Source organism: Narcine bancroftii, chromosome 11, assembly GCF_036971445.1.
Source record: "Narcine bancroftii isolate sNarBan1 chromosome 11, sNarBan1.hap1, whole genome shotgun sequence".
Classification (NCBI taxonomy): Eukaryota; Metazoa; Chordata; class Chondrichthyes; order Torpediniformes; family Narcinidae; genus Narcine; species Narcine bancroftii.
The window spans coordinates 103,017,929-103,042,966 of NC_091479.1; the positions used below are offsets into that span (position 1 = coordinate 103,017,929).

At 48.1% G+C, this 25,038-nt stretch overlaps 1 protein-coding gene across 16 annotated transcripts in view; it reads left to right on the top strand.

The window, feature by feature from the left end:
• nav3 (neuron navigator 3) overlaps positions 1 to 25,038 on the top strand; it is a 401,736-nt gene that overhangs the window by 347,466 nt on the left and 29,232 nt on the right. For all 16 annotated transcript variants that reach the window (XR_011346818.1, XM_069904353.1, XM_069904355.1 and 13 more), the window contains 9 exons: positions 554 to 606; positions 3,601 to 3,624; positions 5,135 to 5,212; positions 6,791 to 6,874; positions 11,364 to 11,475; positions 12,500 to 12,624; positions 13,197 to 13,363; positions 23,128 to 23,281; positions 24,594 to 24,765. Coding sequence is in view for 15 of the 16 variants with exons in the window: in XM_069904353.1 (XP_069760454.1) it covers positions 554 to 606; positions 3,601 to 3,624; positions 5,135 to 5,212; positions 6,791 to 6,874; positions 11,364 to 11,475; positions 12,500 to 12,624; positions 13,197 to 13,363; positions 23,128 to 23,281; positions 24,594 to 24,765 (969 nt within the window). In the remaining variant the exon portion in view is untranslated. The remainder of the gene's footprint in view (positions 1 to 553; positions 607 to 3,600; positions 3,625 to 5,134; positions 5,213 to 6,790; positions 6,875 to 11,363; positions 11,476 to 12,499; positions 12,625 to 13,196; positions 13,364 to 23,127; positions 23,282 to 24,593; positions 24,766 to 25,038) is intronic.

Sequence of the window (25,038 nt, forward strand, 5' to 3'; positions counted from 1 at the left end):
CATTCCAGATTTTATTCAAGGTTATTTGTAGACATTTTGGTTTGACCATGCAACTGTTCCTGAACCTGGTGGTGCAGGTCTGTGGCACCTATACCCCTTCCTTGATGGTAGCAGGGAGAACAGACCGTGTGCTGGGTGGTGTGGATCCTTGATGATTGCTGCTGTTCTCAAACATCAGTGTTCCTTGTAGATGTTCTTGATGGTGGGAAGGATTTTGCCTGTGATGTCCTGGGCTGTGTCTTTTACCTTTTGCAGGTATTGGTGTCCCCCAGAGCAGGCCATGATGCAGCCAGCCAGCACACTTTCCACCACACATCCGTGAAAGTTTGCCACGGTTTCCAATGTCGTACCAAACCTCCTTGTGTTAAGCAAGGATTGGGGGAATTAACCTTCCTGGAGGCCTGACACAGGTGTTAACCTGAGACAAAATCAGCCATGACTTATTGAAAGGGAGAGCAGTTTCGAAGGGTTGAGAGCTTGGTCGCTGCTTTTATTCCTTGTGTCTGACGTTTGAAACGCCACACTCATTGGACTTTCTCCATTTCTCTTCCAGTTCATGGATCTTCTCTGTCACTGGTGTCAAGCACATCATCCCTCTACTCCACAGTAAGTGTCTCTGCCAATTGTTAGACAGATCCTGAACTTTTGCAGAGGTCCCAAAAGAATTCATGGATAAAACAAATGGACCAGAAAAGAGATGTGGGCCAAATTTATGCACTTGGAAATATTGTGAGCAATTTTGGGCCCCTCATTTAAGAAAGGATGAGCTGACATTGGAGAGGGTTCAGAGGAGGTTCACAAGGATGATTCCAGGAATGAAAGGATTATCATATGAGGAACAGCTCTTGGCCTGTACTCGTTGGAATTTAGGAAAATAAGAGGGAATCACAATGAAACATTTTGAATGTTCAAAGGCATGGACAGAGTAGATGTAGAATGGTTGTTTGCCATGAGAGTCTAGGATAAGAGGGCACAACTCCTTAGAAAAGAGATGCAGAGGGTGGTGAATCTGTGGAATTTGTTGTCAGTTGTGGAGGCCGGGTCATTGGGTGTATTTAAGGCAGAGATTGAAATATTCTTGATTAACCAGGGCATTGAAGGTTAAGGGAAGAAGGTAGGGCTGAGTGGGGAAAAATTGATTGGTTCATGATTGAATGACGGGGAAAACTCGATGGGCTGAATAGCCTATTTCTGCTCCTATGTCTTTGGGTTTAAATGTGGTGAGGTCACTTTAAAACTTGGCTGGCCTAGAGGAGTTAGGCTGAAGGGCCTGTTTCCGTGTTGTACACCTCTGTGAATCTGTCAGATTCTTCCCCACCCCTCTCTCTTTCTCTCTTCTTTATACAACATAGAACACGGCAGCCCAGTACAGGCCCTTTGGCCCACAATGCTGTACTGACCCATATAAAGCTACTCTACACCAATCTAGCCCCCCCACAATATAGCCCGTACTCCTCCATTTATTGTACATCAGTGTGCCCATCAAAGAGTCCTTTGAATGTCCCCAATGTTCCAGCCTCCATCACCACCTCCAGCAATGCGTTCCAGGCACCCACCACTCTCTGTGCAGAAAAGTACCTCTAACATAAATTGTTAGACATTCAGCATGGTAACAGGCCCTTTCGGCCCACTAGTCTGTGCCACCCAATTTATATCCAATTAATCTATAGCCCTTGGTACATTTTGAAGGGTAGGAGGAAACTGGAGCTCCTGGGGAAAACCCACGCAGACACGGGAGAACATACAAACTCCTTACAGACAACGCGGGATTCCAACCCTAGTCCCACTCGCTGGTGCTGTAAAGACATTGCACTAACCGCTATGCCAATCGTGTTGCCCCTAAACTTTTCTCCACTCACCTCAAATTCAAGATTTCTTTATTGTCATGTAATAGTACAGAATGTGTAATATTACATGATATTGCCTTCTGCCTGCTGACAATAATCAAACAAAAGGTCATCATTAGTTTCGCCCAGCGCCTCTTATAATACGAGAGAAAGAGAAGCAAAAGAGAGCCTTGAGTGTCCGTGGATTCCCCAGAGGCGCTCCCGCAGCCTCTACAGCCACACACACTCCTGTTCGATCCATTGGCCACCGAGCTCCAGATCCAAACCTCTGACTTGATCGGGCAGCCTTCAGCGCCCAAAACCCTTTGGAAGCTCTTCTTGCCCTCAATGTCCTCTCTGATCACAGCTTTGATACGTGGTTCCTAAGAGCCAGTCTCCAGCAGTCTGCAGCCCATGCACGACCTCTGACCACAGCCTGCTTGGATCCCTCAGCTGTTGAGATCCTCGCTGGTGTTCTGGTATGGTCACTATCCTGTCGGGTCATCTCCTCTGCTTCTCCTTCTCAACAGGGGGTGATTAACTCACCTTTCATCCTATCACTCCTAACAGAATAGTCGTAACCTTGCTTCATGTTCTCCAATCCAGGTAAATCTCCTCTGCAGGCCTCTGACAAACTGTTACTTGCATTGAGGAATGATGTTTATGGGCAGTGGAGAGGAGATTGATGCGTGCAATTCCATGCTTCTGCCTTTAGCAGTGACAGCCTGGGCCCCTCCAGATATTCTAATTTCCATGGTTACGGCCCTGATAAGTCCCATTAACTACATCGGGTCCTTGAAGTAGATCACAGCTGTGAGCCAAGCTTAGGTTAGGGTGCTGCCAAGTGCTGGGTCAACCTGCCAGCTGGAGAACAAAAGCCTACGCCATGGATTTGAATGTTGGCCATCTGGATAAGGAGCTTAATACCCAATCACCATAGCAACAGGAGACCGCAAACATTCTGGTCGATGCAGGTTTGATAGTTTAGGTGCTTGCAGATGGATGAACCTTAGAGATGGACTAATGAATCAAATTTTGTCAGGTTGTATTTGTACAATCAGTTGACAATAAATTTGACTTGGCTAAATTTAGATGTAACAGAGCCCGTGCCACCCAAATACCCCAATTAACCTACGCTTTGGAGGATGGGAGAAAACCAGAGCGCCTGAAGGAAACCCCACGTTATCTAGCACTCCACCAATCTTTGTGCCATCCGGAAAACTACTTATTAGACTGGAGGCATCTCATCCAAGTTATTCACATATACAACAAACAACCACGTTCCCAAGACCATTCCCTGTGGAACACCATTGGTTACAGACAACTAGCTGGAGAACAACAACCCTCTGCTTCCTAACACCCAGCTAAATTTAGATTCTCATTTGCCAAAACATCTTGGATCCCATCTGCCCTAAACAAACCTACTGGGATGGACTTTGTCAAATGCCTTGCTAAAGTCCATGTATATTACATTAACCACCTTCATCAAAGTTCTTCTTGTTTGAGATAGATCTTGTTGAGCAACATTGGGGCTGAATTGCCTGGTTCTGTTCTTACATCTTATTTTCTTAATTCTAGTTTGTAAGTTGCACATACACTGTGGTGTTTAATTACATCCTAGCACTGTTATGGTACAAAGGGAGGCCAATCAGCCCATTAATTCTTCTTTAAGTTGGAATGTTGTCATTTTTCCTTGATATCACTTCAGTATCCAGGTTTTTCACGCACAAGCTGTCATCACTTCTGGTCTAACTCAAGGATTTATTTTTTTCAGGCTGAAGAGAAGACACATTCAGAGGTAAGAGGCATTGGCCTTGTATTAGGTGGATGGTGCCTCCAAATTCATGAGGTGTCTACTCCATCTCAGATCCACACGTTATGCATGTCTTGGTTGGATTTCGGCATCGCTGACAAGACCACAATTTATTAATCCTCCCTTGATGTCCCTGAACCGAAAGATTTATCAGGGATTTGCAAATGATGGTGAAGAGACCACCACTGTCGGGTTTTATAATCTGTGATCCCATTCCAGATTATTATTTCATGGACTGAATTTCAATCACCTATCTTGTTGCGGTGAGGGATTAACTCTTCAGTCAGGTCTCTGGGTTGTTGATTAAGGAAGGCACCCCCAGTGCTGCCATCTCCCTCCTCCTCCTCCTCCCAATGCACCCCAGAGACAGACACTGACAAGGGAACCTGTTCAACTTCAATGTTCTCCAAGGGTGCATGTATCTTGGTGTGCTGAGAGATGGAGAATGAAATATTGAAAGGGGTATTTCTGCTCTCCCTTCCTCTGGAAGGCCAGTCCCTATTTGCCCTTGAGAAGTTGAGGTGTTGGTGAACCTTCTAATTGCATTGCTGTGATTCTGGGGCTTGGAGTGATCCAGGATTGGAGCCCAGGATCCAGGATTGAAGGAAAGAGGATATTCTTCCACGTGTGGCTCTGAGGGGAATGGGAAGCGATAGGGTTTCTGCTGGTGAGGTTGAAGGTTTTGAAAGTGGATATTAAAACCAGGTTAGTGTGGTGTAGTTCAGCCATTCTTAACGGGGTACCTACAACCCCCCTGGAGGCCACAGCACATTGAAGTAAAAGCCTCATTTTCTTTTCACCTCTCATGTCGTCAGTTGGAGAGAAGAAACCAGGGAAGGGGGCCCATAAACTTTGAGCAGAGTCCAAGAGGGCCATACCTGAAAAAGGGTTGAGAGTGGCTGGTGTAGGTAGTGGTCAGAGATTCAGTCGTCTTTGAACATTTTTGAAACTAAGCTTGAAAGGAATAATCTTTGCACTGACCCAGAGTGAGACTGTCTTGTACCAAGTCTTCTCACATTACCTGGAGGCAAAGTTATTTATTTGCTTCCTTTTTTTAACCCCTCCTTGAATCTTCTTCCAGCACCTTTACGGACTACTACAACCCGTAGCGTAGCATAGAACCGATTCTAGTCATCCCCACTTTTGTGCTTCTGTTTGCGATGTATGAACTTGTCCTTGCGGCAAATGTATGTCACGTGTCCACAGATGAATGACCTCTGGGGATGTCTAAAGGTTGCCTGAAATGAGTGGGAGATGTGATGAACTGGAGGAACTCCGTAGGTCAGACAGTATCCAAATGTAGAATCCATCTGGTCATGATATGGATCAGGATGCTTTTTCGAGATTGAAGGTGATAGGGTTGACATCAAATATATAAAGGGTAGAGGGCTTACCTTGGTTGAGTCAGTAGGATGGGGTGGGATTAGTGGTAGAAATCCATGAAACCTTACTATAACGCTGATTTAAACACAAACGTTTTATCCCCCTGCCATAGCAAATTCGAAAGCTGCGAAGGGAACTGGACACTTCCCAAGAGAAGGTTGCGACTCTCACTTCCCAACTCTCGGCCAATGTAAGTTTACAGTCCTTCATACTAAAATCCAGACTCTGAATGACTGGGTCTTGGATAGGAGGAACGGTCAGGGGTGTCTGTCGGATGGACTGTATCAGAGGGGGAACTCTCTGTGGATTTGTATGTTCTTTATTCTTAAATGAGATTGAAGACAGAATGGGAGGGGAATGAAAATGAGCCAGGGCTCACTTTGTGGACTGAATCCAACAAAGTGGTCAAACCCTTCCCTGGATGGAAGAGATCACACTGGGAGCAGGGAATGCTCCTAACCCATTACTTGGGAGCCAGGATGCCTTGCTTCTACTCTAGTTTTGTGCATTCCAAGATGATTGTTAAGGTCAGCGAAGGGCCAGCAGACTCTTCCCTAGAGGGGAAAAGGGTAGGTAGTTGTTGCATCGTTTCCACTGGGGTCTGAGTAGTCACAACTCATAGACACAACCTTTTAAACCCCTGCTGCCCAATTACACCCAAATTACTTACAATCCAGGAATGAGAAGTTTTTACATCAAGGTTGCAATACACAGACGTGCTGGAGAAGCTCAGCAGGTCACGCAGTCCATGGGATCTAAAGGGTAGCCAACATTTCAGGCCTGGGACCTTCATCAAGGTTGATACGTACCTCAACAAAGTGTTCCAGCCCGAAACATTGGTTGCCCTTTACATCCCATGGACTGCTTGACCTGCTGAGTTTCTCCACCACATTTATTTGTTGCACTTGACCCCAGCGCCTGCAAACTTTCTTGTTTCACTCTTCACATCAAGGTTTTTGCTTTTCTGGTTATTGATTTGAATCAAAAGACATGTGGATTTTGATTAAACGGGGCATGGTATAAGTTAGGATGGGCAACTGAACAGGATTTAGGCTGGACCCACAGTGAGTTTAGGTCACTTGCTGAAACAGCAGAGCTCAGTGGTAAGATGGCAGCTGGTTGGGACGATAGAGCTGCTTCTTCTCAATTGAAGAGGCACCGGTTCAATCCTGGCCTCTGGCGTTGACTCTGTGGAGTTTGCACGGTTTCATGTGACCGTGTGCATTCCCTCTGGATTGAGCATGAGAGTTTATCATTGTATTCATAAGTGCAATGTACCGATGCACCAAAATTCTCCATTTTTATTCCCCATCCCAAAAGCGTGGGCATTAGTAAGTTGATTGGCTGCTCTAAATTGTGTCAGGTGTGTAGGTGGGTGGGAGAATGGGAGAGGAGTTTTGAGAATATGGGGAGAACAATTTTAAAAGTCAATAAATAAACACGAATAACACTTCTTTGTGTCCCTTTACATGACAAACAAGGGAAAAGTATTCCTGTGTCCATAACAATGAAGAAATCTTGAAACCAGAATTAAATAAAATGGGTGGTTAATGGTTGGCACTGCCTCAGTGGGCCAAAGAATTTGTTCCCATGCTGTACATCTCATCAGATAATTACTCCAATCTTAGATGAGAGATTGAGGGGAGGGAATGTTCTGTCAAGCAATATTTTCACAGCAGCATTGGCGGGAGTGCCAGAGAGCGTTAGAACTCAATGTGGTTGTGGCCAGAATGGGAGAGTGACTGGTTGTTCTGTCCTATGTTCACAGGCCCACCTGGTGGCTGCCTTTGAGCAGAGTTTGAGCAATATGACCTCTCGGCTGCAGAACCTCACAGTGACAGCTGAACAAAAGGTGAGTCCTGGGGATGCTGCTCCCTTGCATCACAAGGCTGGGTTTCACGAGAAATCAGGGCAACGCGAGCGGAGGTAGCCCGGTAACACAGTAGGCAGAGTCATTGCCTCAAGACCAGGGCGCAATCCCAATCTCTCCACCCCCCTCCCCCCACCTCCCGCTGTCCATATGGAGTTGGCATGTTCCTTCCTGTGGCCCATGGTCCCATCCCAAAGATGGTCTGGTTTCCTGCCACATCCCAAAGGCAGGAGGGCTGGTTTAGTTGGCCATTGTAAATTGTCCCCTCGTGTGAGGTTTTCTGGAAGGAACTGATGAAGATGAGATTAGTGGTGGTGACGATGAGGCGAAGGGCCTGTTTTCAAGCTCTGAGAACCTATGGGTTTTCTCATAAGGAATGGTTTTGCATTCACAATCATGAAATATATTTACCTTTGTAGCGACAGCTCCATTGCTCACTGAAGAATTGCACAACTAGACGGGTTGAGTTCGGTAAGCAAAAACTGATTTATTGCAGGCTTCCTGGCTGGTCTTATACTCCCAGCCCAGACATGGCTGAGAACTGTGCTGGGAGGCCCCGACGTCACCAGGGCGTCACGTGGGTCCCCAAGTGCGGGCTTCTGAGCCCAGTGCTGAGGTCAGGAGGAAACCCCCCGACAGCGCCATTTTGGCTGCCTGCCGCGTGCATGACAAGCGGGGCCGGTTCGCTTGCCTAATGGCGTACCGCCACACAACCCCCCCCCCCCCCCCCCCCAGAACCGGAGCCAATGTCCTTTTTTTGCTGGGTGGCCTCGCTTCTTGGGTTGGGCCACAACTACTGGTTCGGTGGGGTCAAGGTGGGCTGGCTTTAACCTGTCCACTGTTAACAATTCCCTCTTACCACCGATGTCCAGTGTGAAAGTGGATCCTGAACGCTGAACGACTTTGTAGGCCCTTCGTATGGTCTTTGTAGAGGTGCTGTGGACGGGCCCCGCCTAATAAAAACGTACTCTGTGGAGTACAGCTCGCTGGGGACATAATAGGCCCGTGTGCCGTGACTGGACGGCAGTGGAGGTGTGAAGGAGTCCAACTGGGCCTGGAAGCGGGGAAGTAGACCGTGCGGTGACTGCTGGAGGTTGTGAGGTGCGTTGACAAACTCACTGGGTAGGGCTAGCAGTGCACCGTAGACCAGCTCGGCTGATGACATCTGTAGGTCTTCTTTTGGTGTCGAGCGGATGCCCAGGAGCCCCCAAGGCAACTCGTATGCAGGTCGGTTCGTGGGTGGACGAGCAGGGATGCCTTTGTGAGGGAATCTTTCGTGGCTTCGAATGCCCTGCTGGCCTCTGGAGTCCAAGCGAGTGTCTTGTCTTTGGCTGCGATGAGAGCGAAGAGTGGCTGCATGATGCACACGAACTCCTGTAGCCCCTTGAGGTTGTCCTGTCGTAGGAACTCCCTGCCTGAAGTGACCTTCGTAGCGGCAGGTGTGGCTCCTTCGGCTGTGATGGTATGGCCCAGGAACTGCATGGACTCTTTTCCGAACTGGCACTTGGCCGGATTGGTCATTAGGCCGAAGTCAGCCAGTTGGGAGAAGAGGGTGCGCAGGTGAGACTTGTGTTGTGCCCGGTCTCTGCTGGCAACAAGAATGTTGTCCAAGTAAATGAATACGAAATTCAAATCCCTGCCCACTGTGTCCATAAGACGCTGGAAGGTCTGGGCGTTGTTCTTGAGCCCGAACGGCATGCACAGGAACTCAAACAAGCTGAAGGAAGTGATGATGGCCGTTTTGGGTATGTCCTCGGGTGCACTGGGATTTGGTGATACCCGCGCACCAGGTCAACCTTGGAGAATACCGTCAGGCCATGCAAGTTGGCCGTAAAGTCCTGGATGTGAGGGATCGGGTAATGGGTACCGTCGTGTCATTAAGCTGTCGATAATCTCCGCAGGGGTGCCAGCCGCTGGAGGCTTTCAGGACCAGGTGGAGTGGTGAGGCCCAAGGACTGTCGGAGCATCAAATGATCCACAGCTCCTGAAGATGCGAGAACTCTTTCTTCGCTATCTGGAGCTTGTCTGGCGGGAGCCGGCATGCCTTTGAGTGGACCGGCAGGCCTTGGGTGGGGATGTAATGAAACACCCCGTGGTGTGGTGAGGCGGCAGAGAACTGTGGCTTGAGGATGGACGGGAACTCGTCCAGGATACACTGAAACTCGTCCTTGGGTGTGCTGACCGTGGCCATCTGTGGCTGTTTGTGTAGGAGGCATTGAGGCGAACAGATTGGAAGGTACGGGCATCTACCAGTCGCTTACCTCAAATGTCGACCAGGAGTCCATGGGCGAGGCGGAAGTCAACACCCAGGATGGTGGTTGGAAGGGATGAAACGGTGAACTTCCACTGGCCGATCTGGAAATGGACGGTCTTATCTTCATACATTCGGATCTCTGTCAAATTGGCTGCATGGAGTGGAGGTCCTCGAGGCCGGTTCTGGGACTCGATGGCTATGGCTGGGATGATGCTGATCTGGGCCCCGGTGTCGACAAGGAAGCGTTGGCCGTTGACTGAATCCCACAGGCAGAGAGGGCTGTGTTCTTGGCCAGCCCCCACAGCCATTAGCAGGGCTGACGACACTTCCAAGCCTTGGCTCCCCAGCGGTGGTAGAAGAAGCAGAGGCCTGAAGTGGATGACTTGCTTCTGGCTATGCTCTTTGAGGCCCCTGCAGGGGCCGGGTGTTCCACCGCAGCACTAGAGGAAGGCTTGGCGTGGTCATGCCCGTGACTCGTAACCTGCTGGACTGCTGAGCCCTCCGGGGATCATTCGAGCCATAGCTCCTGAGCCTTTAGAGTGACCTTCCTAGGGTCAACAAAGCTCTCCTGGGACAGTAATGGCCGGATGTCTTCAGGAAGATGGTCGAGGAAGATGTGCTCGAAGAGTGGGCGGTTGATGTGATCGCCCTTGAGTGCAAGCATCTCGTCCATCAACTCGATGGGAGTTCTGTCCCCTAAGGCGTCGAGGTGCAGCATCTGAGCGGCACACTGGTGCCTGGAGAGGCCGAGGGAGCCGATGAGCACCCACTTGACGGTCCCGTACTTATCTTCCGCGGGTGGGTGCTGAACGAGGTGCAGCAATCGTTTGTTGTGGCCTGGTCCAGAGCGGCGACCACGTGGTAAAACTTGGTCATATCTGATGAAATCTGGCGGAGGTGAAACAGCCTCTGTGTGGCTGAACCAGGTCTCTGGCTCCTGAACCCAGAAGTCAGGAAGCTTGATGGCTAAAGCATTGATTGAAGGGTCGTTCATGTTTGGTTCAACGACATTTGAACCTGTCGGGGTCACCCATTGTAGCGGCGGCTCCACTGCTAACTGAAGGATCACACAACCAAACGGGTTGAGTTCAGTGAGCAAAAACTGATTTATTGCAGGATGCCTGGCTGGTCTTATACTCCCAGCCTAGACCTGGCTGAGAACCACTCTGGGGGGCCCCAACGTCACTAGGACGTCACGTGGGTCCCCAAGAACGGACTTCTGAGCCCGGTGCTGAGGTTGGGAGGAAACCCCCGACGGCGCCATTTTGGCTGGCTACCCCGCCGCGTGCGTGACAAGTGGGGCCGGTTCGCCTGCCTAATGGCGTACCACCACGCCTTATGGTTTTAATGCAGTAATCACAAACAAATGTTGAACCACAGCTGAAAGAGCAAACTTGGAGGCCACACATTTTGCAATAAATATATGAGGAGATCATTTACACAGATATGAACACAAAGTATGGCAGGATAATCAGATCCAGGTCTCTGTTCTCTTGAAGAAAAAATGTTGAAGGTTGACTTTGGAGGTCTTTTAAAGTTGAGTCAATTGAATAAACTTATTTGCCCCAAAATGCTGAGAAGGGTTCTTCTGTGCGCATTCATACATACAGAGTACAGTGAAAAGGAAAGGCAGCAGGATTATCACTGTTGTGGGGTTCATTCAGGAGCCTGAAGGCTGCAGGTAAGAAACTGTCTTTAAGGCAGTTGGTGTACCCTCTCCCCTCTGGGATCAAAAGCTTTGATAGATTAGATTCAAAGAGAGTCTTTATATTTTGAGGGAAGAGCGGAACCAAATGTTTTCGACATGAGATGGTTGCCAAGGAATCCCACTGTTGGATTTGCTACCACAGGCAGTGGCTGAGAAGAATGGTACAAATGGATCTAAGAGGAGGCTGGACTAGCATGAATGTGATGGTAATAAAGGGTTCCCCTGATGGAGCTGCTAAGGAATGATGAGAGGATGATCAAGACATTAATGCCGGACACAAAATCAATGGAACAGCTTGACTAATCCGAGATTTAACCTCACACACTCTTGTGCCTTTTTCTCTGTCAAAGATTTATCCATATTTCCTCAGAATAAAACTTATCAACTTAGCCACGATGTGCTCCAAAATATCAGGGTCATTATTATTATCTCAAACCCCCAATAATTTGTGAAAATGGGAAATCCCTGCCTCAAAGTCAAATTCCCTCTTCTCATTTTCCACCTTGCAGGAGTCGGAGCTGACGGAACTGAGAGAGACGATTGAAATGCTGAAAACACAAAACTCAGCAGCGCAAGCTGCCATCCAGGGAGCTCTCAACGGCCCCGACCCCACAAACAAAGGTAAGGGGCCAGGGAACACATGCTGGGATCGCAGGAGATTGTCAGCCCCCGTAAGCTGAAATGGTCAGCAAATCGTTCCCATTTGCAGAAACACACAACTGGTCAGGCAACATCTATGAGGTGGTGGTGGGGGTGGGGGGGGGGGGGGAGGCAGAATTAGGAATTCGGCTTGATGTACTTTCATCAGAACCTGGAAAATGTGGCCATTATAAAGTTGCAGAGAAGCGTGCAAGGGGCAGGTAAACGAAAGGGACGGTTTTCTCTGAACACAATGAATGCACACACAATACACAGCATATAATGATCACATATTTGAAGCTATTCCCCAGCCTGGCAGTCCTGATTTTGATGCTCCTGTGTCTCCTTCCTGATGGTGGTGGGTCAAAGATACTGTATGCTGGAGGCAAAAGGTCCTCGATAATACTTTGAGCCCTATTTGAGAGTGCTCCCGATGAATGTCAACAGTAGAGGGAAGGGAAACCCCAGTGATCTTCTCAGCCATTTTGTTGATTCTCTGTAATGATGCTTTGCAGATACCTTGCATAAAATGAGTTGTATGGTCTCCATGGGTCTCTCTAATTCAATGACCCTATAAGCCCTGACAAGGTCAACTGACCTTCTACCCTAATACCACTTTCCTGCTCTATCCCAATATCCATTGATTCTAATAACGTCCAGAAACAGGCCCTTCAGCCAAACTTGTCCTGTACTCTACCATAATGGGAAACAACTATGTCACATCTACTCTAACCAGGCCTTACAATGTTCAAAATGCTTCTATGAGGTCTCTCTTCCCCCCACCAATTATTCTGATCCCCAAGGAGTACAGTCGAAGAGCTGACAAATGTTCCTCATTTGTCTGTTTCTCCTCATCTTGTTCTTCAATGGTCTCCCTTGATTTTGAGACATTGGGCTCAAAGGTTTTAGACTCTTCAGTCAGGGGGAAATCATCCAACTTTGTTCTTGGTTTGTTTAAAAAGAAACATCTCTACTTTTTACAATGTGAGCATCTTCTCTTTGTTAGATGTGCGGATTAGAAGGCAACATTCGTCAGATAGTGTTTCCAGCATCAACAGTGCAGCTAGCCACTCAAGCATTGGGAATACCAATGATGTCGAATCGAAGAAAAAGAAGAAGAAGCAAAGTTGGGTAAGTTTACATTTCAAATTTATTGTTAGAGTACATACATGACATCACACACAACCCTGAGATTAATTAGTTTCATTCTAAACTTTGATGAGAAGCTTCTGAGGAGAGATTGAGTAGCTCGTCAGAGTTGAGTGCTCATCACTGGTGGTCTTGATCTTGATTGACAGATGCAGTGGCTTCCAACCATGATCCAGCTGGAGAGGTCACGTGACCTTCCACAATTCACATTCTGACCAGCTCCCAGCTGGAAAAGTCACGGGACCCTCCACAATCCACACTGCATCCTGTTCAACCCCTCCCACCCCGTCATTATACTGGCTTGTCCCCTGTGAATGGTCAGTCTAGAATCTAGAGGAAGGGTTCAAACCTAAAATGTCGACCATCTCCCACTGATGCTGAATTCCTCTGTTTTTATGCTCCGGATTCCAGTGCCTGCTGTCTTTTGTGTGTCTCCTGAATGAGTGTGTTTGGACCGTCTTGTTGTCTGCTCTGGGTCGCAGTGAATTGTGGCAAGCATTGTCCATGTCAACCAAGGACCTCTCTCAGCCTGACTTGTTTCTCTCCCTTTGCAGTTGAGAAGCTCATTCAAGCAAGCTTTTGGCAAGAAGAAGTCTTCAAAGCCCAGTCTCTCCCAGTCAGACATTGAAGAGATCCCTGACCCGTCTCTGTCATCATCTCCAAAACCACAACCAGGATCTACAGAGGGTGGAAGCATGAAACCATCACACTCTGCATCTGGGTATGAAAAAATATTACACGACTTCATTGGTGCTAAACGTATCCTGATAGCAAGGGAGAAAAGGAGGGTGTTTAGAAATAGATTTTGTTCTAACTGTGCAGTGTGCTGGTGAGGCTTGAGAGCAACTTTGGTCCCCCTGCCTAAGAAGACACATGGTAGCCTACGTTTTCCCAGGAAGGGCCATCTTAAATAGACAGGGTGGTGTAGAAGGTATTTGGCACACTTGCCTGCATTGGGGGGGGACTGAGCACAAATGTGGGGACCTCATGATTCAGTGGTACAAGAAATGAAACGCATCCTCTCCTCTCCTCTTCCCCCTCCCCCACTTTTTATTTGGCACCTACCTGATTTTGGTTATACCTGACGAAGGGCTCAGGCCAGAAATGTTATTTACCCTTGATTTCCTCTGGACGCTGCGCAACCTGCTGAGTTTCTCCAGCACGTTTGTGTGTTGCACTCGACCCCAGCATCTGCAGACCTAATTGTTTAACTCCAGAGAAGGTTCACTTGGTTAATTCTTTGGATGAAGGGAATGTTTTCAATGAAGGAGGAAGGAAGTTGAGCTAGTGCTTACTTGAGTTTGAAAGAATCTTGAATTTTTTAAAAGTTTTACATTTAAATTTAGACATACAGCTCGGTAACAGGCTCTTGTGGCCCATGAGCCCGTGCCGCTCAATTACATCCAATTAACCTCTTGGTATGTTTCAAACAGTGGGAGGAAACCGGAGACCCCAGGAAAACCCATGCAAACACGTGGAGAATGTACACCCTCCTTACAGACAGCGCAGGATTCAAACCCTGATCGCTGGCGCTGTAACAGCGTTGCGCTAATTGCTATGCTAACTGAGTTGGATTTTATGGGGGGGTGGGGAGTTGACAAGTGGATGCTGAGAGGATGTTTTCTAGAGTGGAACTTTGCAGAACTAAGGGGCACAGTTTCAAAATCAGGAGAGCCCCATTTAGGACAGAATTAGGGAGGTAACTGTGAATATTCGAGCATAAAAACTGTTGTACCGAAGTTCAAGCTTGAAGTAAGGGGATCGCATTATACACGGGAGTAAAATTTTAACATTTGTTCTGATTGCAAAAGGCAGAGAAATGGAACTGAGGCCATGATAAGATCTGTCGTGATCTTCTTGAAACACAGACCAGGCTCAAGGGGCCGAATGGCCTACCCTTGCTGACATTCCCTATGTTTTCATTCACACCCTGTGAGAGAGGTATGTCCTCCTCAATTTAGTCTACAAGCAGACAACCCCATGTCCTCAAGTGGAGACTAGGACTAGAGGAAATATCTCAGCATCTTGTTGGATAATGCACTTAGAGTCCCAGAAAAAAATGCATTTTCACAAATCTCAGGACTTTCCAAAATTAATGTGGAGCAAAGATTATTTAACTATCTCAATATTCCTTTTATTGCCATGTAATAATACACAAAGTTTCCTTCTGCCTGACATAGGACAGACAAAAAGTCACCATTAGCATTGCCCCTAACAATGAGAGAAAGAGAAGCAAAAGAGAGTCCCTTCAGAGTCACTGACTATCCGTGGATTCGCCTCCGGCCCTCCCACAGCCTCTGCAGCCGCACGGACTCCTGCTCAATCTATCGGCCACCCAAGCTCCAGATCCAAACCTCCGACACGATCAGGAAGCCTTCAGCACCTGAGGCCCTTCAGGAGCCTTTAAATTAAATTTAGACATACATAATAATACAGCCCATTTCAGCCCACAAATCCATACCGTCCAATTTACATCCAATTAACCTACCACCACAGTACGTTTCGAATGGTTGGGAGGAAACCAGAGCTCCCTGGAGTCTGCAACCCTTCGTCTATTTCATTAATCACAGATCCCTCTGTTTTACATGATGCAAAAAAAATTGAAGTGTTGACTTGTGTTCTTGGGTTTCAATTTGAGAAATCTAGTCGAACAGTGAAAGGGTGCCAGCGATTGGGAGATGAAATTTATCCTGGCAAATGGAGGTGCTGCACTTGGGTAGATTAATCCATGACATGACTTGCATGGTGAATGGTAGGGCTCTGGAGAGTGTGGTAGAACAAAGAGACTCAAGGTTCTATGGGAGTGGCAAAGCTCGTTGACATGGTGGTGAAGATGTTTCGCATGATTCCCTTCATTGGTCAGAGCACTGAGTACAGAAGTTAGGGATGTCATGCAACAACTGTGCAAGTCCTGGGTGAGACTGCACTTGGAGTATTGGACGCAACCTTGGTTACTCAGTGAATGAAATGCATCATTAAAGTGGAAAGAGGGATGAAAAGATTCCCAAGAGTATTGCAAGGTCTAAGGAGAGGGTATAAGGGCTGAAACTCCCTCCCAGGAGTGATGAGGGCTGAAGAGGGTGAAAATCACGAGGGGCATAAATAAGGTAAACAGTCAACCCCTTATTCCCAGGGTAGGGGAATCTAGAGCAAGAGGGGAAAGACTTAAAAAGGAGCCAAGGGGCACCTTCTTCACACAGTGGGTACACGGAACGAAGTACCAAAGGAAATGGTAGTGGGGTGGGAGGGAGACAGTTGGAACATTCAGAATACCTCTAGACAGGTACATGGATAGGAAAAGTTTTGAGGGAAATGGCCTGGATGCAGGTAAATGGCTTTGACAACATGGGCAAGCTGGGCTGTAGGGCCTGCTTCTATGTATACAATCAACATGAAGATAAACCCACACATTAATTTAATTATTTTAATGTTTCATTTACAACACGGCAGAAGCCAACTCCAGTCATTTAAACCCATGCTGCTCAATTACACGCAAATTAACCTAGATCCCTGGTACATTTTGGAGGGTGGAAGGAAACTGGACCACCCAGAGAGAGGGGAGTAGAGAGAGAGGGTGGGGGGTGGAGAGAGGATGGGGTGTGGAGAGGAGAGGGGGAGGTGGAGAGAGAGAGGGGACAAGAAATGGGGAAGAAGAGAAGGAGAAAGAGAGTGGGGCAGAGGGGGAGGAAGAGAGAGAGGGGAGTTGAGAGAAGAGGGCACAGGGAGAACGTACAAACTCCTTACAAACAGTGCCAGATTTAGTGCCGGGTCACTGGTGCTGTAATAATGAACTGCTATTTATGAAGTATAAATGATTAATTTTGGATCAGGGTCAATTTTACTGATCTATTTTGGGAAATGTTTACCCCATTTTGTCACCTGCCGTGATGTAGTCTGCTTTGTTAGTGTAATCAAGCCATTGTCTGCATTCTCTCCCCTGTGTGACTGTCTTGTCTGTGCAGAAGATTTCAGTGTAGTTCCAGTGTCAGCGAGCCAGCCTCTGTCTGGGTGTCAAAGAAGCGACTAAATGGCCATGTGGTCTACCAGCACCAGTCCCGGTAAACCTTGGCGTGATGCATGCGCGGCAGAGACTGGGAGTGGACACCCTTGATCTTTGTTTCCCTGCAGAGACCACAGCAACAAGGGGGCTACCACTGTGCAAAGAAAAGCAAAGTGCCGCAGATACGGGAAATCTGAAATAAAAACTGAGTGTGCTTGACGGGGTTAGGCAGAGACAGTGGAAAGATGAACACAATTAGTTCCAGGCTGATGACCTTCCATCAGAACTGGGAAAGGACTGGAAGCTAAATAAGAAGTGTTCAGTGAAGAGAAAGGTGTGAGGGTTTGATGGAAGTAAGGGAATGTAGGGTGTTGACATGGAGGACACTGAATACCAAGTGGTGGCTCAGAACAACCCTGAAGACAGTCGAATTCCAACATTCACTCCTTTCCTCATTTCTGGCATTCTTAGGTTTTACGCACATCCCTTACTTTCACCTCTCTTGGCCTCATCTCCTGGCATTCCCCAGCCTTCCACTGAAACTCCCCTCCCCCCATTCAAGCTCAGCCAATCTCTGCCCTCTCTTATACCCTCCCTGTGATCTCTCTCTTCCCCTCCCCATCTTTTTCACCCATTTTGCCGTTTCGTGAAAATTTCAAAGGTTTCTAATTTTTAAATCATCTTATAAATAATGATTAAGGGGAAATTGTTTGACCATGAACTGGTGGAAAATCCCTTGAGATAGATATCTTCTTCTGGATGGGGAGAAGGGGTTGAATGGCCAGTGCCTTGTATGATCTTCAAAGGTCTAAGAGCACGAAGCTCTTTTGTTTCAATGCATTGCCATACAATGAAGGGTCACTAGTCAACAGCGCCCAGCACGTTCCCAAAGGCAATAACGTAATAATGGCGACGATCTCTCATTTCTTTGAGGATTGATTGCTCCTAGTAATCATGTGTGGTTTAGAATGAAAATATTCTAATTTGGCCCAACTTGTCCATTTAAAAAAAAATATTATTTTAATTTTCATAAACTCGTCAAACATTATAATCTATTTTAACATGTAACATAGAGTCTGTATTTATTTCTCCCCCCACCCTCGTACAACTGAAAGTATAATCAATTAAGTTACCTCATTAGCAAAAAGAAAAACACACCATATATTCTCCCCTTCTCTTTTCCCCCTCCCAGTTTATCTTTACCCTCCCCCCCCCCCCCCCCCGGGGCACCAATAACCAAGCTATTGGTGCCAATCTGCCCACCATTTTGAGATGTGCCCAAAACACCCACCTACCACTAGTATCTCCCTCCCTTTCCTTGAGCTCCCCGTTTTCATTCTTCTAATATAAATTCATCTTTAAACATTAACTATGAAAATATCCAGCTCGTATTCCTCACAATTACAATATTTATAGTCTGATTCCCTCTTTCCACCTTATTTACATTTACATTTCATCCCAAAGCAGTAGTAGAGTTCTTACAAAGTCCATTGCCCCTCTTGGATCCTTAAAAAACGTTCTTTCTCCTCCCACCCTTACTATCTTCCCAACTCATCCATGTTGACCAAGATGTCTCTCTAAACTAGTCCCATTTGCCTGTGTTCAGCCCATATCTCTCTAACCAGCCATTCTAATTTTTTTAAAATTTAGACATACAGCATGATAACAGGCCATTTCAGCCCACAAGTCCGTACTGCCCAATTGACCTACAACCCCCGGTATGTTTTGAAGGGTGGGAGGAAGCTGGAGCACCCAGGAATAACCCACACAGACACGGGGAGAACGTACAAACTCCTTACAGACAGTGCGGGATTTGAACCCTGGTCCCGATCACTACGCTAACCTTTCTTTTGCCTTTGTCCCCCTTAGGGCTCTGCTAAAAGTTTATGGCCCCTCTCTCCTACTGACTGCATATAAAACAGAAAAAAATTATGTTCAGTTTGTAGCCTCTCTTAAATGTGCTGTGGTCCCAGCGGGAATATAAGCCCCCCCCCCCCCCCCCCTCAACTGACAATGGCTGCTCTAAACTTTTCCTCTCCACCTGCCTGTTTTGAGGAAGGGCTCAGGCCTGAAATGTCAGCAATATATCTTTGCCTTCTATTAATGCTGAAAAGACTGGCTGAGATTCCCCAGAATTTGATAATGTTTGTGCTGGAGAGAATATCATCATCTGTCAATTTTTACCCACCTGAAAGGAATCACAACTTCCTAAAAATATCATAGAAAATAGAAGGTCATTCAGCCCTTCGAGCCTGCACCACCATTCGATATCATGGCTAATCCTCTATCCCCGCTTTTTCTCCATGGTCCCTTTAGCCACAAGGGCCACATTCCACTCCCTTTTGAATATATCGAACGAACTGGTTCTGTGGCAGGGAGTTACACAGTTTCTCAACTCTCTGAGTGAAGAGTTTCTCCTCACCTCAGTCTTCAATGGCTCCCCTCTTCTCCTTAGACTCTGACCTCTTGCTGTGGACTGTGAATGTGGTTGATATGGAGCTACCAGTCAAATGGGTTGCTTTGTCTGACTTGGAGTGGAATTTATTGAGTATTGTTGGGTTTTAATCCGTGTAATTTAGAGATTTGCATCTAACACCATTTGCTTGTGGGTTTTCAAAATTAATTAATACTGCTGATTAACACATTAACTTTCGTCGTGCTGACTATACCCAATGTTGAGAGTCTGTATGTGTTTTCTCAACACCACTCTGCCCTCCACAAATTGCTTCCATTTTCATTCTAAATGATTGCATACTTGAGTGGATTTACACCCAAATTTAGCCTCAACAACCGTAGGGGATCTGACTGTCCCTTTCAGAGAGAAGGAAATAATTACAGTTCATCCACGTCTTCTCTGTTGATTGTGGCAGAAGTGTGAGTTCACGTTTCTCTGCAGAAAATTCATGAGCGATTTCTTCGGTGTGGTGTTCCCCAGCGGAAGAGTAGTCAAAACTGTGATTGGAGGGAATTTGGATTTTATCAGGGCTGGGTTAGACAAATGGGCTTGAAGCTCAGTGTCACCTAGGATCTTATTTTTAAAAAATGGGTAAATTTATATAAATTTAAATTTAGTCATACAGCACGGTACAGGCCCTTGCTGCCCAATTACACCCAATTGACCTACAACCCCAATACATTTTGAAGGGTGGAGAGGAAACTGGAGCCCCCAGAGGAAACCCATGCAGACACAGGGAGAATGTACAAACTCCTTACAGGCAGCACAGGATTCAAACCATGTTCACTGGTGCTGTAACAGCATTGCGCTAACTGCTACACTAACTGTGCCTCCCTGATTGAAAGATTAAATAATGACCCCAGGTATTTCCCAAAGTCAAACTGAAATAGATGGTGATATAAGGTAGTATGAGTAAAATGATTGGACAGGAAAAGGGATTGTGAAGGTATTTAGAGGAAAGATTCACACGGTCACAAGACATGAAAACTTGATAAGATTTTCGGTCGACCAAAGATGGAGGGTTGCATGGTTGGATATGTACAGCCAGAACTTGAACTCGTGCGCTGCACTGGTCATCGTGCTGGAGGAAGGGTGCTCCAGCATTGGAGGGGGTGGTTTTCCAGGGTGTTGCCTGGATGGAATGCCACAGGAGAGACTGAGCAAGAATGGAGACTGAAGAGGTCCCAGTGTAAACGAGAGTGGCATATTTAGGGTGGGTAGTGAGTTTGTGAGGAGTTTGTTGGTTCTCCCCGTCTCTACGTGGGTTTATTCCAGGTGCTGCTGTTTCCTCTCAAAGACATACAGGATTCTCAGATCGTTTGGTCATGTGGGTGCATTTGGGTGGCACGGGCTTGTGGGCCAGAAGGGCTGTATCTTTAAATGGAAAAAGATGTAGTAATTTTCTGCAGAAATGTCAAATACCAGAGCTTTAAGTTGGGGAGTAAGTGGGTTACTGGGGAATCTGAAGAAAAAAATATTTTCACCCAGAGGGTGGTTAGAATTTGGAAGGGGGGAAAAGAGAGATGGGGAGAGGGAATAAGAATGAAACAGAGAGAGGAGGCAAGAGGGGGAAAGAGAGACAAAGGGGGAGAGAGAGGAAGAATGAAACAGGATAGAAAGAGGGAGAGAGAGGAGAGGGAAAGAGATTGTGTGTGAAAGGGGGAGAGAGAGAGAGGGGAAATATTCTCCACTCTTAAACATTCAATTTCTCACATCCATTCATGCTGAATAAAATAGATGAAATAAATGAAAGCAACTACTTTGTAAAATACTTATCACTGCAAAAGTCTTCCTCTGCTTCAAGTTGGAGCAGCGTCCTGGTCTTCCTGCTGAATATGGGCATTGCGTAGCTTGTGTTGAGAGCCACGGGCTGTTGTGAAGACAGGACCTGTGGAGAGAGATTCCCAGCGAATGAACTCTCACCCTGCTTCACCTCACAGGCAGTTAAACAGGGAAAGTCTGCAGATACTGTGATTGTAGTGAGTCCTTCCAGGGGAAACAACACTTCTGTGAATCTTTAGGGGTCATTTACTGCATCAGGTGCTCTCATGGTCTCCTCTACATCGGAAAGATTGGACTCGGACAGAGAGATCATTTCATTGAGCACCCTTGCTCTATCCTCTGTAATAACAGGGACATTCTGTGGCCAACCATTTTAATTCCACACACCATTCCCACATTTGCCCTGGTCACCCATAAATTGGAGGAACTTCACCTAATCTGAGCACCACCAACCAGATGGCATTAACATCAACTTCTCTGCTTTACATTAAACCCCTCCTCTAGGTCTCTTGCCTTCCCAATCCTTCCATAACTTTTGCTCTAGCTCCCCACCCCATTCAGAAAGCGACCCTCTCCCCATCACCTCAGCTTTTTTTTCTCTTGTCCTCCCCCCATTAGCTTGTGCTCCTCCCCCCTTCTCTTCCCCGCACTGTTTTATTCAGACACCTGCTTGCTTTTTGATCACACCTTGATGAAGGGCTCAGCCCCAAAACATTGGTTGCTCTTCACAGCCTATTTGGATGTGTGAGATCTGCTGATTTTCTCCAGCACTTCTGTGTATTTCCCTTCAGAGGGCGCCCCTTTCGCCGACTGTACTGGACAGGGATGAATGGTTACAATGGTAAAATGTAAGGTTCGTGTCGCGGTTAGTGCAGCAGCGATCTGAACCGGGGTGGTGGGGGGCGGGGGGGGGGGGTTTGAATCCCGTGCTGTCTGTAAGGAGTTTGCACATTCTCCCTGTGTATGGTTTCCTCTGGGGGCTCCATTTCCTCCCACTGTTCGAAACATACCATGGGTTGTAGGTAAATTGGGTGGCACAGGCTCGTGGGCTGGAAGGGCCTGTATGTCTAAATGTAAAAACATTTAAATTGATAAAATGGAGGGTGGTATTGACCCCAGGACTGTCCTTCCTTAGTAAGGAGCAGTGGTATGAATACTCAACATTGTTTACTGAGTTAACAGTTCGCATCAACGAGCTTCCATCAGACGTTCAAAACAAGACCAGTTTAAAGACGCAAAGAGGGGGGGGGGGGGGGGGGGGGGGCTGGTGGGAGGACGAAAGGGTAGCAGGAAAGTCTCTTCAGAGAGACTGCAAGTCAGGGCTCCAGGAAAGAGGAGTGGGACCGAATTAATCAATGAGCAGCAGGTGCTGACAATCGGAACTGTGCTCAGGATCAGGCAGCAAATGTGGAAGGAGGAGGCCCCTTCCACCGTGATTTTCTCTCATCCCTTCCCTCCCCTCCCACTGATGTCCTCCTCTTTCTGCTCCCTTGCTTATCCTTCTTCAACTCTGGAGCCTCTTCAATCCTCTAAAGGTGTCTAAACCTTTCTGCCCCCCCCCCACCCCACTCTCCCATCTTCATCACTCCATCCAATATTCCCCCTCCTTTCTGCTCCAACCCCTCCCATCTCCCCCCACCCCTCCCATCTCCCCCACACCCCATCTTCCCCCACCCCTCCCATCTTTGCCCCAATACTCCCATCTTCCCCCCATCCCTCTCATCTTACCCCCACCCCTCCCATCTCTCCCCCACCCCTCCCATCTTCACCTCTTTGTGCCTCTTCACCACTTCCTCCCCCCTTTTATTTGGCTCACTATCTCCCCCTCCCCACGTTCATCTCTAAGAACAGTCCCGACCTGAAGTATTGGTGGTCCACCTCTCTCTCCAGGGACACTGTCTGACCTGCTGAGACCGTGCAGTTTCTTGAAATTCCTGCATCTGTAGCTCTTGCGTTCCTGTGGTTGACCACAAAATGCCTTGAGTCGGCAGTGCGGTGCGGTTCAACATCCATCGGACTGAGCCTGTGGTATAAGTGTATTCAAGAATGGCAGTCGTTCCTATTTTTGGAGATGTCCATTACCCATTCAGCCAGTTTTTCTGACAATCCCAGGGCTTTCTGGGTCTCTGCAATCAGGGGGTAAAGTTCTGGGTGTGCTATCATTTGGTGTGGGGTTTGTTGCATGTAAATATCTGGGCATGTGCTCCACCGCGGCCAGCTGACGGGTGCCTTTGCTCTATCGACGCAGCATCTGTGAGTGCACGGAGTCGGAGGCCGAGGCTATCGTCCACCTGAAGAGCGAGCTGCGGGAGAAGGAGCTGAAGCTGACAGACATCCGCCTGGAAGCCCTGAGCTCAGCCCATCACCTCGATCAGATCCACGAAGCCATGAACCGGATGCAGGTAATCCTGGGACTCAGGAGCTGGCCCTGGAACTCCCAGATCCATGACTGTGGCAGAGTCTCGTGAGGCAGAGCAAGATCCCACGCAGCACAGGGAGAAGGATCTGTGTTTTATCCCGAGGAGAGTTAATCACACTGGGCACTGCACTGCCCCCTGAAAAAGCAGACAGGTCCAAAATAATGTCACCATTGGCAGACCTCCCTCAGTCCCGTCCCACCCACAGATCTCTGCCTCCTCAGTCCCATCCCACCCACAGATCTCTGCTCCCTCAGTCCCGACCCACCCACAGATCTCTGCCTCCTCAGTCCCATCCCACCCACAGATCTCTGCTCCCTCAGTCCCGACCCACCCACAAATCTCTGCCCCCTCAGTCCTGACCCACCCACAGATCTCTGCTCCCTCAGTCCTGTCCCATCTACAGATCTCTGCCCCCTCAGGCCCGTCCCACCCACAGATCTCTGCTCCCTCAGGCCCGTCCCATCTACAGATCTCTGCCCCCTCAGGCCCGTCCCACTCACAGATCTCTGCTCCCTCAGTCCCGACCCACCCACAGATCTCTGCTCCCTCAGTCCCATCCCACCCACAGATCTCTGCCCCCTCAGGCCCGTCCCATCTACAGATCTCTGCCCCCTCAGGCCAGTCCCACCCACAGATCTCTGCCCCCTCAGGCCCATCCCATCCACAGATCTCTGCCCCCTCAGTCTCGACCCACCCACAGATCTCTGCCCTCTCAGTCCCAACCCACCCACAGATCTCTGCCCCCTCAGGCCCGTCCCATCTACAGATCTCTGCCCCCTCAGGCCCGTCCCACCCACAGATCTCTGCCCCCTCATTCCCGACCCACCCACAGATCTCTGCTCCCTCAGTCCCAACCCACCCACAGATCTCTGCTCACTCAGGCCTGTCCCACCCACAGATCTTTGCTCCCTCAAGCTTGTCCCACCCACAGATCTCTGCCCCCTCAGTCCCGACCCACCCACAGATCTCTGCTCCCTCAGGCCCATCCCACCCACAGATCTCTGCTCCCTCAGGCCCGTCCCACCCACAGATCACTTCCCCCTTAGGCCTGTCCCACCCACAGATCTCTGCCCCCTCAGTCCCGACCCACCCACAGATCTCTGCTCCCTCAGGCCCGATCCACCCACAGATCTCTGCTCCCTCAGGCCCGTCCCACCCACAGATCACTTCCCCCTTAGGCCCGTCCCACCCACAGTAACATTGCATTCCATCTGCGTGTCGGATAGGTGCTAACTCCAAGGTTATGAAGCCAGGTTCAGGATGTGATTGTCCACTCATTACTGCCCTGTTACAGAATGAGATCGAGCAGCTTAAGGCGGAGAATGATCGTCTGAAGTCGGAAACTGGGAGCACCGCAGCAGTCTGCACACAGTCCCACTCTTCAACCTCCTCCTCCTCCTCCTCATCCCGACAGTCCTTGGGACTTTCCCTGCAAAACCTCAATGTCACCGACACTATGACATCAGGTAAGATCAGACTGGAGTAAAGTTCGGTTATCTGGAGACCATGTTTCTTACAAAAGACAGAAATCTCTTCATTCTCAGGATGTGAAGATTGATTGCTTCTGATCATACCCACAACTGGAGCATATCTGGAATTGTATGTAGGCTAGGGTGGCAGATTCCTTGAGGACGTTACCCAGCAGTCCACTGGCTTAATTTATATTTTTAGAGACAAAAACACAGTAACAGACCCTTCTGGCCCACGAGCCCATGTCTTCCAAATACCTCCATGTGACC